Genomic DNA, 15,556 nt, shown 5'->3' with positions numbered 1-15,556 from the left:
CCTTCTTTTCCAGTATATATTAACTTGAGTTTACTTTTTATTTGAAAAAGTGGATTACCAGAGTTTCTTTTCCTAGTTGTTACTATTTGTTTGTTTTTTATGGGATACTTAACACTGAATTATATATGTCCATCAATTTTCTTAATCGCTTTTCCAATCCAAGGTCACATGGGCACTGGTGCTTATCCCAGCTGTCAGGAGCAAGAGGCAGAATGCATTCTTGACAGGTCGCCAGTCAATATAAATGGCCAGAGCATGGAAGCAGACAATCATTCACGAGACATTCACACTTACAGACAAAATCCCCAGTTAACCTATTATGCATTTCTTTTGACTGTGGGAGGTAAAAGGCAGTAGGTACCCAGTGGGCACTGGGTAAAAACCCCACACATAAAGGCCACAGCTGACCAGTGGGTTCACCCTGGACCCCTTTGCTGAGAAACAACACTGTTTATATGTGCTTTCACTGTGCCACCTGTTTATATGTTTTTCTTCTTTAAGAGTAAAAGTTGTCAATTGATACCTTGGAGACCGCTTCAGAGCCACACCTCATAGCTTTTGCTCTGGGCAGAGGTCGGTCTTCCTGACCCAGACAACTTATTTATTTTGTTGCTATGAGTTGTGTTTATTAATTAAAACCCCATATTCCCACTATTTTTCTATTGTTTGTTATGAAAGAGGTTCTTAACTTTATAAAGCTTATATAATAACATCACTGAACATAAAACATCCTTTTTTTTCCTCAGGATCCCGTCTGCGCCAGGAGGACTCCCCACCCCGGATTGTGGAGCATCCCTCTGACCTGATCGTATCCAAAGGGGAGCCCGCCACTCTCAACTGTAAAGCAGAGGGGCGGCCAACCCCGACAGTGGAGTGGTACAAGGATGGAGAGCGGGTGGAAACAGACAAAGATGACCCACGTTCCCACCGTATGCTGCTGCCCACCGGCTCGCTTTTCTTCCTGCGCATCGTTCATGGACGGCGGAGCAAACCAGATGAGGGAGCCTATGTCTGCGTGGCCCGGAACTACCTGGGAGAAGCTGTGAGCCGCAATGCATCTTTGGAAGTAGCATGTAAGTCAAGAGTCTCTTCTCCTCTTTGCTGGAGTTCAAAATGATTCTGCTCACATTATGTAATTTATAAGGACAGATAAAGAGAAATCCTGATCTCACTGCTTACTGATGGAAAGACTGGATTTGCATTCAGCACATTCAGAATACATTTTTGATCTAATCAAGCGTTGAAACATCGTCTCTACTGTAGGTACTTAAAGTAAACAAGTCAACAATTTCTGGCACTATTTTTAGTTAATTTCATTTTTCTTCTCCATTTACAAACAATACTAATTTCCTGCTGGTCTAAAAGAGCCACTTAAACCCTATTACGACCTCACATTGTGGAATATTGGTCGGAGTTTTGGATAATGAGTTTTTTCTTCCATGCACTTGATAAATGTGATCCAAGCCCAAGGGATATATATTGATGTTGTGTGTATGGGTTGGAGTATGTACGTAAAGCTGCTGGGAGGCTTTATGATGGGAACATGATGGCATGGCTGACATGGCTCTCTCGCAGGTGAGTGGGGGTCGAATGACAAGCACAGTTTGTGATGGACATTTAGCACAGGCCTTCTGAAGTCTGTTGGTGAATGGTGACAGGCATAACCTGAGCTGTGTATCGAATTACCTTTGAAGATGAGCCTACCCCCCAGCAGTCTCAGGATGGGCTTCCTATACAGCCACTCCCAGGCACCTCAAAATGCCCATAAGGTGGAGGGGAAAGTCCCTATGTCCTTATGTTGTGGAAGAGGAGAATTCTTATCATGAAAGTGACAAACTTTAGACAGTCTCTCAAAATGTTGAGCTGGACTCCTTAGACAACATAAAACAAGCAAAAATTGGAAATCAAATGTTTTAGATTTATAGACAAAAGAGAGCAGGAACAACATCCTCTGCCTGTAATTGTATTTCTGAGGTGATGACAGTAAAATTCATAGTTAGTTTTTGATCCTTAGGAAATGGGTTGGAGGGGGTTGGTCTCTGCTTCTGATCCACTGCCCTGCCTTCCCGAGGGCCTTCCAGTGGCCCCCAGGTGCTAACTGTGTGACAGCAGCTTGATCTATCGATTGCTGTAAGAGGCCTCTCCCACTCTAAATGAAAATTCATGAAAAATTGATGAACCCTCTCGATTATTTTATTTTTTTCCTTCTAACACGGTTTCTTAGCCTTTCTTCTTCAGTATTCTCTCTCTCTCTCTCTTTCTCATGGTCTCGCTCTCCCTCTTTCTCATGTAATATGGACTGAGGAGCAGAGGGGGTTGAATAGAGGCATTGACTACTTGAATGGCTTAAAGGTGAAGGGTGAGGGGTCACTAGGGCAGGAGGGAAGAGCAGAGCTAGGTGAAGAAATATGTATAGCGCACATCTGATGGGTATTAACAGTGATGCCAGGTTTGAGAGTAGGGTTCAGCATACAGGCAACAAACAAGTGTACAGAACTGGACATGTTTGTGTAGCTCCATACACTATACAAGGTATAACAAAAGAATGGTGTAAAAGTAATCTATACAATACACCATCATAAGACAACACTGCTGGCTAAAAAGACAAATACACTGAATTTTTCACTCAGTACTTTGAGGTCTTTACTTTTTAAATTACAGTGAAGACTTCTAATTGGAGTTTGGTTTATTTTAGCTCTGCTGTAAAACACTTAACAAGGACCAATTATGAAAACGTGAAATAAGCTGAACACTTCAGTATTCATTATAGTGACAGCATACTGGCCGGAGCCTGTATGAGGCATAGCAGTTTGAGAATGACGGCAATGGTGGCCTGACAAAGATGGAGTGTGGGTGCAGGAAAAGGCTCTGTTTGACAGTCATTCACTGTGCTACTTGATTACAGTGTGATGGTGCACAAATGTGACTTTTTGTTAAAGTAGGGTAATTTTGATTTAAATTATTTTAATAGTAGGAGATCAAAGCCCTCAGAGGCATGTTGAAGAAAATGGAAAAGGTGAGGAGAAGGAAAAAGATGTTTAAATATTCAGGTAATGTGTTATATGGAGACATTAATTATTTGTTTCAATTTTAATAATACTGTAGGTAATCCTGAGCATCTTGAGGAAGAATTTCCTGAAGCTGATTGGCAGCATTTCTTTCTGAGCTAATCAAGTATCTGGCTTAAGGTACCAAAATGGTCCGAAACAGTGCAGAGCTCCAGAGTCTTTTGCTATTGTACTTTTGTCATGGTTAGAGCGCACTATCTTTTTCCGTCTTTTAAATATAGACTATTTTTGGTCTTTTAAATGTGATTAGATGACCAAATAATTATGTTCCTTTCCAGTAAACTTTAGGTATTTGTTGACATCTACAAAGTGATGATTAGAAATTTAACCTCCGTGATAAAAAAAAAAAGTGCCCATTTTGCAGCGTATTTCCTCTGTGTGTTTCATTTTTACTGAGATAAGGGTATCATAGAGCCTGAAGAAGAGGGAGGGGCACTTTGCGGCACGCTCCATGCCTGGTCTGTTTTGGGCCCTGGGCTTTCTCAGTTTTCTTTCACAGCCAGGTCTTCAGGGGACTGCGGGGGCAGAAGGGGGGGCGATGTGCTAAATCCCTCTGCATTCGCTTTACAGCAGTGATTAGCTTTATCAGGTCCTGACATCCGTCCAGTGATTGTAAAGCCAAAGCTAATCTCACAAGAAAAAGTCTTAAATCTATATCCATGTTGAACTGGATTTGTGTTTATGATATGTCTTGTAACCCCCCCAATCCTCCCCCATCCCCTGCCTCGATCTCCCCCTCCATTGTATTGAACGCACCTTTGCCCCCCTTCCATTCACGAGTGGTTGAACAGGACCCTGGTGAGATAATTGAATTGCAGTTCTGAAACAGATTGAACTCTGTGTCCACTGAACAGAGTGGCGCTGCTGCATGCCAGGCATCAAGCTGGGCCGGACTCACCACTCTCTCTTTTAGAGGAGGAAATGTGGAGTGAAGAGGCAAAGGGGGAAGAGCCCTCCAAGAGGTGCCAATGCATTATTAATGTGGGCCCGAGTGGGCAGGGGCACTTGTGCCTTTACTGGGCTTAGGTCTGCAACCTTGTCTCCTTTAAGTGTTGGATGTTGAGCACAAATAGATGGACAAGAACATGGACTGCTTTGTGTAATCTAGCTCCATGGTGCATGTGCAGAGTGTGGGGATAATGCCCAGACATCACTCTGCTGCATTTGGGAGAGATTTCATTATAGCTGTTGTTCACTGTCCTGTACTTCAGAAGATAAGAGAACTTGTAAATGTGTTGCCTAGAGGGTATCGGAGCAGCCTGCCTTGTAATCTTACTCCTCTTCAAAACTGACTCCAGGCCAGCAATATGGGATATACTGCATATAAGAGAATGTGCCCCTTTTCTCTTTTCAGGATAAACTAGGTCAATGAGCAGGTTCATAAATCATTGTGAAGCCTGTGTCAGAAATGCAAGCTGCAGCCATCGCTGCTGCATAAATTGCTAGCACTGCGAGTATCTGTGTATATGTAAGTGTGACAAGGCACACCTGGGGCAATAGGATCCCAAGGAAAACGTTAACTAGCCCAATCTTTTCAGGTGCTTGACGCAAACTACATCCACCTGAAACTAGCACATATCACTTTTAATTGAGTGCCAACTGTGATATAGGCCCTCTGACATGTCTACTTGTGTATTAACTGTATGTAATCATCAGGGGAAAGGCACCACATATAAATGAAGACAAAAAAAATGAGTTTTAGATGTATACCTTTGCAGCTTTGTTCGGTTTTAACCTTTAAAAATGCAAATGACACTGAAATGAAACAGATGTCTTGGGTTGGTTCTAAATGCCGCTTGGAATGGGATTGGATGACTTTTAAAAAGGTCCTTTGATATCATCTAATGTACCACTTCTGCAATTAAGTGAATCGTTAGGTAGCAGTTGGTACTCGTACAACAAGGTAATTAGCAGGAAAATTGAGTTGGGAAAGGTGCGAGTGTTGAAGAGAGGAGGAGGGTTACCAAGCTGTTGCTGTTGTGTCCAGCATGAGGTGGGGAGCTAATAAAGGGATGGGCCAAAAGGAGCAAGCCAGGTGGGGAGTCAGGATGAGCTGCACTGCTGAGCTCATCTGGACTCATTATTCCAGTTCAGAAATGAGAAAACGGGGTGACAAGTGCACACAAACAACAGACACTCACGCACTTACACACGCGTGTTCACAAACACCTGCCCTCGTGCTTGTATAAACCCCGGTAGACTGAGGTTTAATCTGTGCGGGAGTCCTTGAGAAATAATGAAGGGTAATGAAGAAAACAGCAACAGCGCAACCATTACAGCGCATTAATGATGCATGCTATAGTTAGGAAATACAACACAGTCTCAGAAACTCTCATTTGTAAGTGTAATATCTAAGTGTTTTATTCATACCACACATCTTGACGTGTCTGTTTCTTTATGTTCTTAGATGTGTAAAACACAAATTTCCGGGTCCATCTAAAACAGTTTGTCTGGTTTTTCAATAACTTGCTCAATAAATAAAAGATCAGTTGCTCACACAGATAAAATAAACATAAATCTGCTGCTCACACCACACCAAAGTATTTTCTAGTTTATTACATTTTCATATAAAAAAAGTAAAAAATAATTTAAAAAACCTTCCTGCTGGAGCTCACTGTTGTCTGAGCTGAAACAAGCACGGAGGAAAAGCAAAAAGCATACATGCAGAAAAAGTGGGAATGTTGTCCTGTGATAAGAGGGATGGGGAGAGAGGGCAAGCATGTGAAACATATCTTCTCCTGATAGTGTTAGAGAGGAAAAAATCCCTGATTAAATGTGTCAGCTGGAGTTTGCTGACCTCTGTAGAGATCTTCCTGTCTATTCATATGCACACACACATACACACACACATATTCAGATGCACGGCTATAGTGTTTTCCAGCCATATACAGCGTCACGCAGCTTGATCGTATCACCTTTATCAGTCACAGATGGTCACAGTAAATGAGGAGCTCCTACAGATGCCTAACTCCTGTGCCATGCTTGGAAAGAGGCCGGGCTGCAGAAATGGAACAGAAATTTGGAAAGTCTCACAGGAAGATAAATCATAGGGATACACTACGGTCACTAACATCCTCACTGTCTCTCTCTCATACACGCACACGTACACATCCTGAGACTGCACTTTTACTTTCCTCAGTGGGCTTTGTGTCCCAGCTCTGACCTCGCCAGCTCCACCTAGGGAAATAGATTACCTTTAGATGAAGCGACAGCAGTACTCTAGAAGGGAAATACGGTGCACATACATTGTGGCTGAATCACGACAACAGTAATGTAGAGGTGTGACAAAAGCTGCAGACAAAGATGGAAAATGTGGTGAGTAGGTGGCGAAGAGATCGAGTACTTAGATCCAAGTTTGGGATGACCTTTGACCATCTTTCTCAGCCTATTATCAGTCTTTTTGTCTCCTTTTCTTTCAAACTTCACCTCTCTACTTATACCATTATGTCACCTTTGAGTGTACAAACTGGATTAAGTAAGTGCGTGGCGCTCGGTCAAGGATGCCATGGCCCGTCACAGGAGGAGTGAGCCATCAAGCAAAGAGTGCTGAACCAGCCGCTTCTCACGCCCATTAGTGGCCAGCAAGATGAAGCACCAGTCGCACCAGGTTTTGTTGTGTTTCTTTTATATACCCCGCTCTCGCTTCTTCACACTCTCCCTCTTTCTCCCTTCATAGTGACACTTTTATTGATGGCCTCTCCGCTCTGACAATGCAGGTCTATTGCTTTGTCTCTTCTCCCTGCCTGCCTGTGTTTTGCCTCGTCCTCTTTGCTCCACAATGTCTCTCATCACCCATGCTACATACCCCGGATGCTCACTCACCAGAAAAAAAAGTTAAAAAAGAACCTTTGCATTAACATAGAGTGTATAAATTTTACAAATCGGACAGCACTGTAGAAAGAGAGCCCTTCTAGACAGGTATCAGACAGTTTCACATGTAGACTGAGCTCTAAATTATTGAAACATGTCTGCAGGCTGATTATTGATTAACTTTAAAACACAGACTGGGTGACAAGATCTTGCTTTCTTCACTGTATTGGTCTTTGATTTCTGTTGTCATTTTTTTAAGTGATGGTTCAGGTTTATTTGAATTGTGTACATTTTGCAAATTGTTATGTTTAGCATTAAAACAATAAACCCTTATCACCGTATTAATCTAGTCTTCAGTGTCTATCTGTTAATAACACATGAAGTTTCCAATTTTAAGTCTATTTTAATTTGTTGCACAGGTGTGCCATTTACCAGATTTGGATTAATATGTGTGACACCACTCTATTTTCTGGCAAGTGGGCGAAAGGACAAGTGAGTGATAATAATATTAATCAAAAATGTGACCCTGAGTTAAATCCCTGTAGACCACTGCATTTTGAGGGTGGCTTGCCATTGCGTCCAGCCGGGATTGGATCCTCTGACCCCTGAAAACCCCTTTGCCCTCTCCTATCCACCCCAGATCTCTGTCATACCATAATTCCTTAACCTAGCGCTCCCTTCCGATGAATATGTCCCTGTCGTAACTGACCTCCCCCACCCACCTTCCCTTCTCTCTAAGACCCTCTGAGGCTGCCAGAGATGGTAATCCATCATGCGGAGCCAGGGAGGAGGTGACAGGATGAAGGGCTGAAGTTCAGTCACTAGCTGTTGTGGGTTTGAATCAAATGTTACCGAAATTGATTCAGGCTCTGGTGTGTGAAGTGCCGTGTTTGTTCTGTGTTCAAGTTCCTGGTTCAAATGTCCATTATTCCTTATACTTTCCTACACACCCTTAAAAAACACATTTATTCACATGCATGCATGCCATCACCATACGCTGCAGGGTGCACAATGCTCTTGTGAAAGGGTCAGGACTCAGCCAGGTCCATATTTCAGTGTGTGTATTTTGGGCTGCATATGTCACACTGCAAACTGGTGTTCTGATGGATATGTCCTGTTAAATACTGTTGTGCACACAAAAGTACACAGGTACATTTACACAAGTACATAAGCAAACTTAAAAATGCTTAAGGTAAATGGCTTTTGTGGCTGTTTTTCTTGTTGTTCAAACATTAAGGACATTCCCTCCTTAAAGTAGCCCTTGGGGAATGTAGGAGATGCAGCAGTTCAGCTTCATTACATTCTTAACTGAACTGTGGGAGAAAGAAGCGAACCGGGGAAGGGAGGAGGAGAAAACACATACTGCAAACTGACCATAAGAAGCACAGTATTCATAGTATATTGCTTTTCTAGCCTTGTGGTTTTTAGGGGGAAAAACAATCACCAGTGGAATATTCTTCATTATTAATTCATATGTTTATGCAGTTATTTGTTCTCTTTTTTGCACTGAGCTTTGTTTGCCCCTGCATCACGCTCGTTATTGAGGATCCGGATGTGTTATGACTGTGATTTTTTTTCCATGGCGTAGACAGATAATGTGTTTCACTTGGATTACGTTTGCTGTAAGGGACACCTAGAGCCCTCAACAGCTGCAGACCAGCGTTGAAACCTAATCATCCAGTCTCTGCTGTCTCCATCTCTTTCCTTCTCTTTCCCTCTCTCTGTGCTATCTTTCCCTTTTTCCACTCCCCCCTCGCTCACTTCCTTTCCTGTTGTTTGAAACTGATACTATAAGTATTTTAGTCACTTTCAAAAGTGAGGGGAGACAAGATCAAATGTTTGAGAGGACTTTCTAAAACAGCTGTGGTTCCTTTCCACTTTGCAGCTTGGCCCCTACATGATTGTGCTGCTCTGTCCATTGCACGCCAGCAAAGGAAGTTACATAGATGCTGTGTGTGTTTTGAAGGTGACCTTGTGTGTTCCAGAGCTAATAGCTTCCCATTTTGATGTGGATTGGGTGCTAACTGCTGCCTGTGCCTGTTAGACTGCTGTGGGATCCGTCCCAGACTTGGCCAAGGTGTGGATGAGTCACAAAAATGTGATCCGTTCACTCAGCCACCAATGCACCACAGTAAGCTGCCCATCTACTCCAGTGAGAAATAAATGTCAAAGGTTTTGCGCTTCAGGGACAGACACTTCGTTTAACAGGGGAAAACTATCTTGCTCATTTATATGTAACGCAGTATGACCAGGTGCAGTGAAATGACATCACATGGTGAATGAGACTGGGAGCTGTGGTATGTGTGGCCACCTGCTTCTGCAGCTGCGAGAATGATTAGCAGCTAGCCAGGCTGATTATTAACCGGCCAGACACTGATCCAGCCAAACGGACAGACAGACAGACAGACCGGGACACTGACAGACGTTGCACATTGCCAGATATGAGCCTGCATATTTGCTGGCACGGTGGAGACCAGTCACCAGACAGACTTGCCCAGACCACTTCAGTACTAGCATGGCCAAAGGCCAGCTGAATAGAAATCAGAACTCTCTATTCAAATGCTAAGCAGAATCTTATCTCAGTGCCTCTTGCTGCTGGCCCCTGTGCACTACACTGTACAGGGCAAAGTTATTAGCGAACATGCAGGTGCCGAATGTGTTTGTCTCTGTTTCACTGCGTCTGTGTGTGTGTGTGTGTTCAAATGGTTGGACGGTTAGTTGTCTTTTCTTTTTGCTTCCTGATTTAGTAAAAAATGTGGAAAATAAATCATGTCATGTCATACTGGTGGTGTGTTTCGAATGAATCTTGTTAGTGTAACAGTCTAAATTTAATAATACCACACGCAACAGCACCCGCCACCCAGTAAGGATGAAATGAAGGCAGTGAATCATCTGAAGTGTTGCTATGATTGCAGGGATTTGTCTGGGATCTACCAAGATCCTCTTATTCCACAGGAAATGAAATCTAATGACACTAAGTGATCACCAAAGGGTGTGTGTCTAACTGATGAGCACGCTCATTTGACTCCACCGATCTTTAGAAGCCATTAGTGTTCTCCTGTTTCACGCACAAATTAGACCTCCACACACAAAGGCACACAGGAACAACGGTACATAGCTGTTTCTCATACACAAGGCAAGGTTTGTAAAGGCACATATGCACTAGCACACACATGCCTGTGCCCACACACTGTAACAGACTCCAAATTCCCCCTTTGTTGTCCAACTGGCACAGTCAACATTTGCCCATTTGAGCCCTAAATTGCACAGTAAGGGAAAAATGAACCCCAAGACACAGCGTTGTAATGGAGCTGAAAAGAACAGCTTAATTGGCCAACATAAGCCATGCCCAGGCATTAACTGTGAAATTTACATGTTAGCTGTGCTGCCATCTTTCTTTTAAAGGTCCCTGTGGTGTTTGTGCGCAACAGACACATGAATTGCAACTCTGACACTTCATGAATATCGATCTAGGCTTCTGTTGCTGTAGGGGCAGGCTATGGAAAACAATATTATTCAAAACATGCTGAGTGGGATACATCTGCAATTAGTCGGTTGATAATTTATGCAGCTAATGTGTTATTAGTTTAATTGCCTGTTTTTGGCAATTTACTTATCCCCCCCTTACACAAAACTGCACAAAAAAAAAATCCTAAATGGCAAAAATTAGCTCTGATTTAAAAATATCGTTCGCTTGTTGTTCTCATTTTTTAATTATAAAACATTAGTTTAAAAATGGGGCAAACTGCTCTTCTTATCAGGTTCTCTGACTCGAAGCAGAAGGGAGCTGTCCACATAATTTAGTTCCATTCATAGCAGTTAAGGGGTTGATAGGCCCGTTGTACCTTTGGGTCCAGATAGGCTGACCTTTGGCCAGGTCTGGATGTGACCTCCCATTGATTGACCATCATCTGACCTCATGGCTTGAAAACAGAGCTGCATTCAGGTCCATTTGGCAGTCTGGAGAGCATCTCTAGCATACACTGCTAATACAGTTATGCTAGTGTTATTGGGAGATGTATGAAAGGAGAAATAGCTCAAGAAGGCAGGGTTATTCCTGTGTCAGAGGAGGAAGAGCTCAGATAATTTAATTATAGATTAAGGGATATGAGGATCTGTCAGCTTTTTCATTCTTATAGTACGCCCTACTCAAGTTCTGTTATTAGTGGTATAATCTCGAAAGTAGAATTGTTATTACCAGCTCTATGGCTGACTGGGCTCATGTAGGTATTGTGATGTTCTTTAGTAAGTTTTATTTACCCCACAAAGACATTTTGTGAAACTAAACCTAAACAAGTGATTGTTTTTTTTATTTATTTTTTTTGCATTTGCTACGGGCTATACTGGATTTTGTTATCTTTCCCTCAGTATCTTGCAGCTCTTCAACCCACACCCCTCCTCCGGTTCTCCCTTATCCCTTAAATTGATGCTCACTCTGCTCTGAAACCAAAATGCTGATCGCGTTCCCCTTCTTGCTATCACAAACCAAATAGCGACCTTGTGATTGACTGCTAACAAAATTAGCAGAACTTCTCATAAACCTTAATTAGTAATTTGACTCGATAAAGCATGCTGATGAAGGCAGGAGACAGCCATGTAATTGAGAAGAGAAAAAAAGAGGAGGGGTATACTGTATCATTCATGTATCACTCAATAGTGCCAAATGGGGTGTTGACTGTCATAAATGTTCTCAGACCCTAAATTTTCACCAATGTGCCACACCCCCCCACCTTACAAGAGCATCTCACCTCTTCTCACTGTTTCCATGTGCCAAGACACGACACCCTCAGTCGCCTATCTCTGTCTCTCTTTTCTCGCACGCAGCAGGGGGATGGTTGGCCCAAGAATGTGGCATCATTAACTTACTTGAGTGGCAGACGTTAGACGTGCAGAGGGCTGTCCTGTCCCACCCCCCTGCTGGGTGTCCCTCAACCCCCATCACTCCTTCCTGTCATCCTTCATTTCTGCATTTCTTGATTCCTCACCCCCCGAAAAAAAGCCATCCACAGATTTCGTAAACTTGGTGCTCCATCAACCGTAGATGAGTGGACGCATTAAGCCATGCATTTATAATTTCAGCATGATGGGCGTGCCACATGATTATTTATGGGGTTTTTTTAAAATACAATTTTAATACAATTTTGCTATATATGAATGTCAATTTTGATATTCCGCCTATTGTGACTAGCTGTTTTAAAGTGTGACAAGTCCACAATCCCTCAGTGTATGGAGTTTTTGTTGTTGCCACCAGTGCGGCACGTGCTGCTGAGCTCCTTGTGGCGCAATGCCCTGTGTCATTAATCACAAGGCCAATGCTGCCTGGAGCCCTGACAACTCACAACCTGGTGGCCTACCACCTCCCCTCATCTATACTGTGAAGGCTGCGCCATTATCAGCTCACATGATGAAGGTGCCACACTAATGACAGCTGTTGGTGGTCATATGAACCAGCCCCATTTTTCAATTGAAACTCCTCATTCATGTATCCCCCACCAGGCTTTTTGGTTTTCACTTGTCTCGGGTTCACAAGTTTTGAAGCACCAGGGCAAAGGTCAGTGGATTTTCTCTGTCACCACAGCAACTCTCAACACCATCAGATGTCAAGAGAGTTGGTCGACCATAACGGAGCCAGGCAGAGAGCGCTGCTCAGCCAGCCACTTCCTTCTGGAGAGCAGAGGAGGCAGGACAGAAGGGGAGAGAACATCTTTTGTTAAGCATACACTCTCCCTCTCTCTTGGCTTCAGTCCGGGGTGTTGGGGGTTGTCATAGATGGGTATTTAGGCTTTTATGGGTGGAGTGTTAAAGGCTTGTTGGGGTCCAAGTCAGGCTTGTACTGTGGGGTGTGGGGGCTCAGAGCAGTGCCGTGGTCTAGTTGTGTCATGACCATGAAGCTGAGCTGTCACTTGCGTCTAATTGGCTTAGATCAGCCCACGAGTGGCTCAAAGCTCACTGACCCACCCTCTGTCTTTCACTGTCTCCCTCTCGCTCTACTCTCTCATTAGCTATTTTCCTTCTGCCGACCCAAAACAATGGTCTCCACATGGTTCTTACCATCATTCTGCTTGGTCCAAAAGTTCTCTATTGTTCCAGAAGGCCTGGCACTTTCTGTGTGTCCAGTTATGTCTTATTATGAGGAAGAATCCTTGTGATGAGCAAGTTACTAGAATGATGGGGAACGATATAAAGGCTTGATCTAATCTTGATTTGAGACCTCATTGATCTGGAAGCTGGGGTCATCACAAGGTCAACATAAGGAATGATGATAATATTGTTCATCTTTAGGGAATAGGCCTATCATAGCACTTGTACATGCCATTAACTCTCAAATCTGTCCCAACAACAACTTGTCTCTAACAGATTCATCCTGAAAATACTACTGAGTATTCTGTCTGCCTTTCTGAAGCCTGTCAGAGTGGGGGTTCTTTCTTGGGTACTTGGATTTACTATGTGTTACAATGGTTCAGGCAATGACCCTGCGGTGTGCATCCCTGATGATGTTCTAATTGGATGGAGTGACCTTTCTACACTGTAATTTTGAAGCGTCCTTGGTCTTTGGGGGTGGAAACAGATTAAAAAGCAGCAGGAGCGGGATGATTGATGTGTTCTGTGGGTGGTATGGTTGTGGATGGACAGTGGCAGGTAGTGCGACAGTAACATATGAGTCCACAGCTGTTGAACGAGGGTGTCCAGACTGATACATGGGAGGTGGCTACACCCAGCCTGACTGATTGCTGCCTTTTGGTACATCAGCATTTTCTAATGGCCGCAAAGTCTACATCTGCTTTGATTGAAGGTTGGTTATTGTGTTTGCTTATTCGTCTGTGGTGTCTCATTTCATGCAGCACCTTTATAATTTTTAATGTGAGGGATTTTTTGTACTTATTTTGAAGATCAACACGGTGAATAATATTCTAAAGGGTGGAAGTGGTTAAAACCTTGCACATGACTGACATGAACCGGTTGCTTGAATGAACTGCATTTTTTTTCCTTCATTGTAAGAAGTCAGAGAAGCATGTCCGAATGTTGAAGGAGGAAAAATGTAAGCATTGCTTGGGAAAAGTCAAATGTGGCAATGAGAAAAAATCAGCACGCACAGTACCTATAAACATAAATATTTGTAATCAAAAGGAGTATGTTTATCCTTGAATTTTGTGTGTGTTTTTGTGTGTGTGTGAATATGACATTTACTCTGCTTTTCTTTGTAGCCAGAATGAAGTGAAGTGTGGTGAATGGGGTTGTTTTGGTGCATTGACTGGTGGATCCTATTTTAACAGCGTGTGAAGCTGGAACTAATTCCTGCATATTTATTTGGCCTGGTCTTAGCAAACTAAGCACTTACCCTACTTGAAATTCTACACAGTACTAACAGGAGCAGACTGTAGGTGATAGCAAAACAGCTTTATAGTGCCTTCGGAAGACTGAGCAGAAACACTTGGAAACCTCAGAATGTAGAAATCATAGAAGTATTTAATAGAACATTTTAAAATTTGCTTTTCCAGCTTTTAATTAGTTTATGTTTATGTCTACTCTGAATGCTATGCTAAAATGTAGTGTAGTATTAACTGCTACAATTATTGTCAAAACTTGCTTGATGAGTTCAGTTTGGTCGCTCAAAATAAATGAGATTTTTTTCTGCATTGGTTGTTTCGTCTAGGTTCAGCTAACCCCTTTGTCTTTGTATTTCCAACTCTTCGTCCTACATTAACTGAAGAAATGTAAAAGAAAAAAGATCAGAGTGTGCAAGTCTGATCCTGTTCCCTCAGCCATCTCGACCAAGCTTGAGGTGCTTTTGTTGTGGGCTGCATTTGAAAAGATCAGCTTTAACAACCAAAGCAAATATCCATGGAAAGGCTTGTGAATGGAGGACTTTGAACCTTCTGTAGAACAGGTGTGTTTTATAGCACTGTGTTTCTCCTTTGGTCTTTAATGCTGTACGGTCGCATGTTGTGTGTGTATGTGTGTATTTCTCAGTGGCTGAAGCTCCACTGTAGCGATGAGCCAGTCCCTGCAGGAGGGCCGCAGTCAACCCTGTGCCATGTGAGAGCTGCAGGGAGCGGGGCTAACGAGGTGTCCAGGCAGCTGACAGCTTTGTCCTGCCGCCTGCGAGTGGCGATGGCACAAAGAGGGTCCTGCAGAGAGTACTGTCTGTTCTTTGTGTCTGCCTTTCTCCTCTGCCCAGGACTTGTGTTACAAAAGAAAGCCACGCAAGAAAGCATTATGGCATCAGGTGGATGAGGCACTGTGCCTGTTCTCCATTTCCCTCCTCCCCATTTGCCTCTTCTCTAGACCAGAAAAAAAGAAAAGCATACATTTTAGCCTTGGATTGCTTTCAATGTGTTTCTCGTGTAGCTGTTAGATTTGAACAGTTGTTCTTTTCTAAAGCTTTACCAAATATTTAAATCAACAATTATATAGTTTTATTAGCCTTCCCACATCTTCTCTTGCTGTTTCTAGCTTTTCCTTCTCCCTCTTTTCTGCCACATTCTCTTGAGTTGAGTGACAAGCCAAATGGGAGATAGTTTTCTGTCATGTGTTTGCTGCTTGTATTTGCTCAGTCTCCCTTCTTCCTCTCTTTGCTCATGTCTTTAATTTATGAACTGCTACACTTGAGTGGGCCTAGTGTCTGTTTAAACCAGTACAGTGCCTGTGTTTGTCCTGGCTGTCACAGCTCCACAGGA

At 43.0% G+C, this 15,556-nt stretch overlaps 1 protein-coding gene across 8 annotated transcripts in view; it reads left to right on the top strand.

The window, feature by feature from the left end:
* Nucleotides 1–15,556, top strand: part of robo2 (roundabout, axon guidance receptor, homolog 2 (Drosophila)) — a 260,038-nt gene that overhangs the window by 119,404 nt on the left and 125,078 nt on the right. For all 8 annotated transcript variants that reach the window (XM_086262028.1, XM_086262031.1, XM_086262026.1 and 5 more), the window contains one exon: nt 747–1,073. In XM_086262028.1, the coding sequence (XP_086118154.1) occupies nt 747–1,073 (327 nt within the window). The remainder of the gene's footprint in view (nt 1–746; nt 1,074–15,556) is intronic.

The sequence above is a fragment of the Aulonocara sp. 'chitande type north' Nkhata Bay genome, linkage group LG14 (assembly GCF_057382095.1).
Source record: "Aulonocara sp. 'chitande type north' Nkhata Bay isolate Kocher_YH1m ecotype deep benthic linkage group LG14, A_spYH_male_GT1.1, whole genome shotgun sequence".
NCBI classification, from domain to species: domain Eukaryota; kingdom Metazoa; phylum Chordata; class Actinopteri; order Cichliformes; family Cichlidae; genus Aulonocara; species Aulonocara sp. 'chitande type north' Nkhata Bay.
This window is presented reverse-complemented; position numbering and strand designations above follow the sequence as displayed.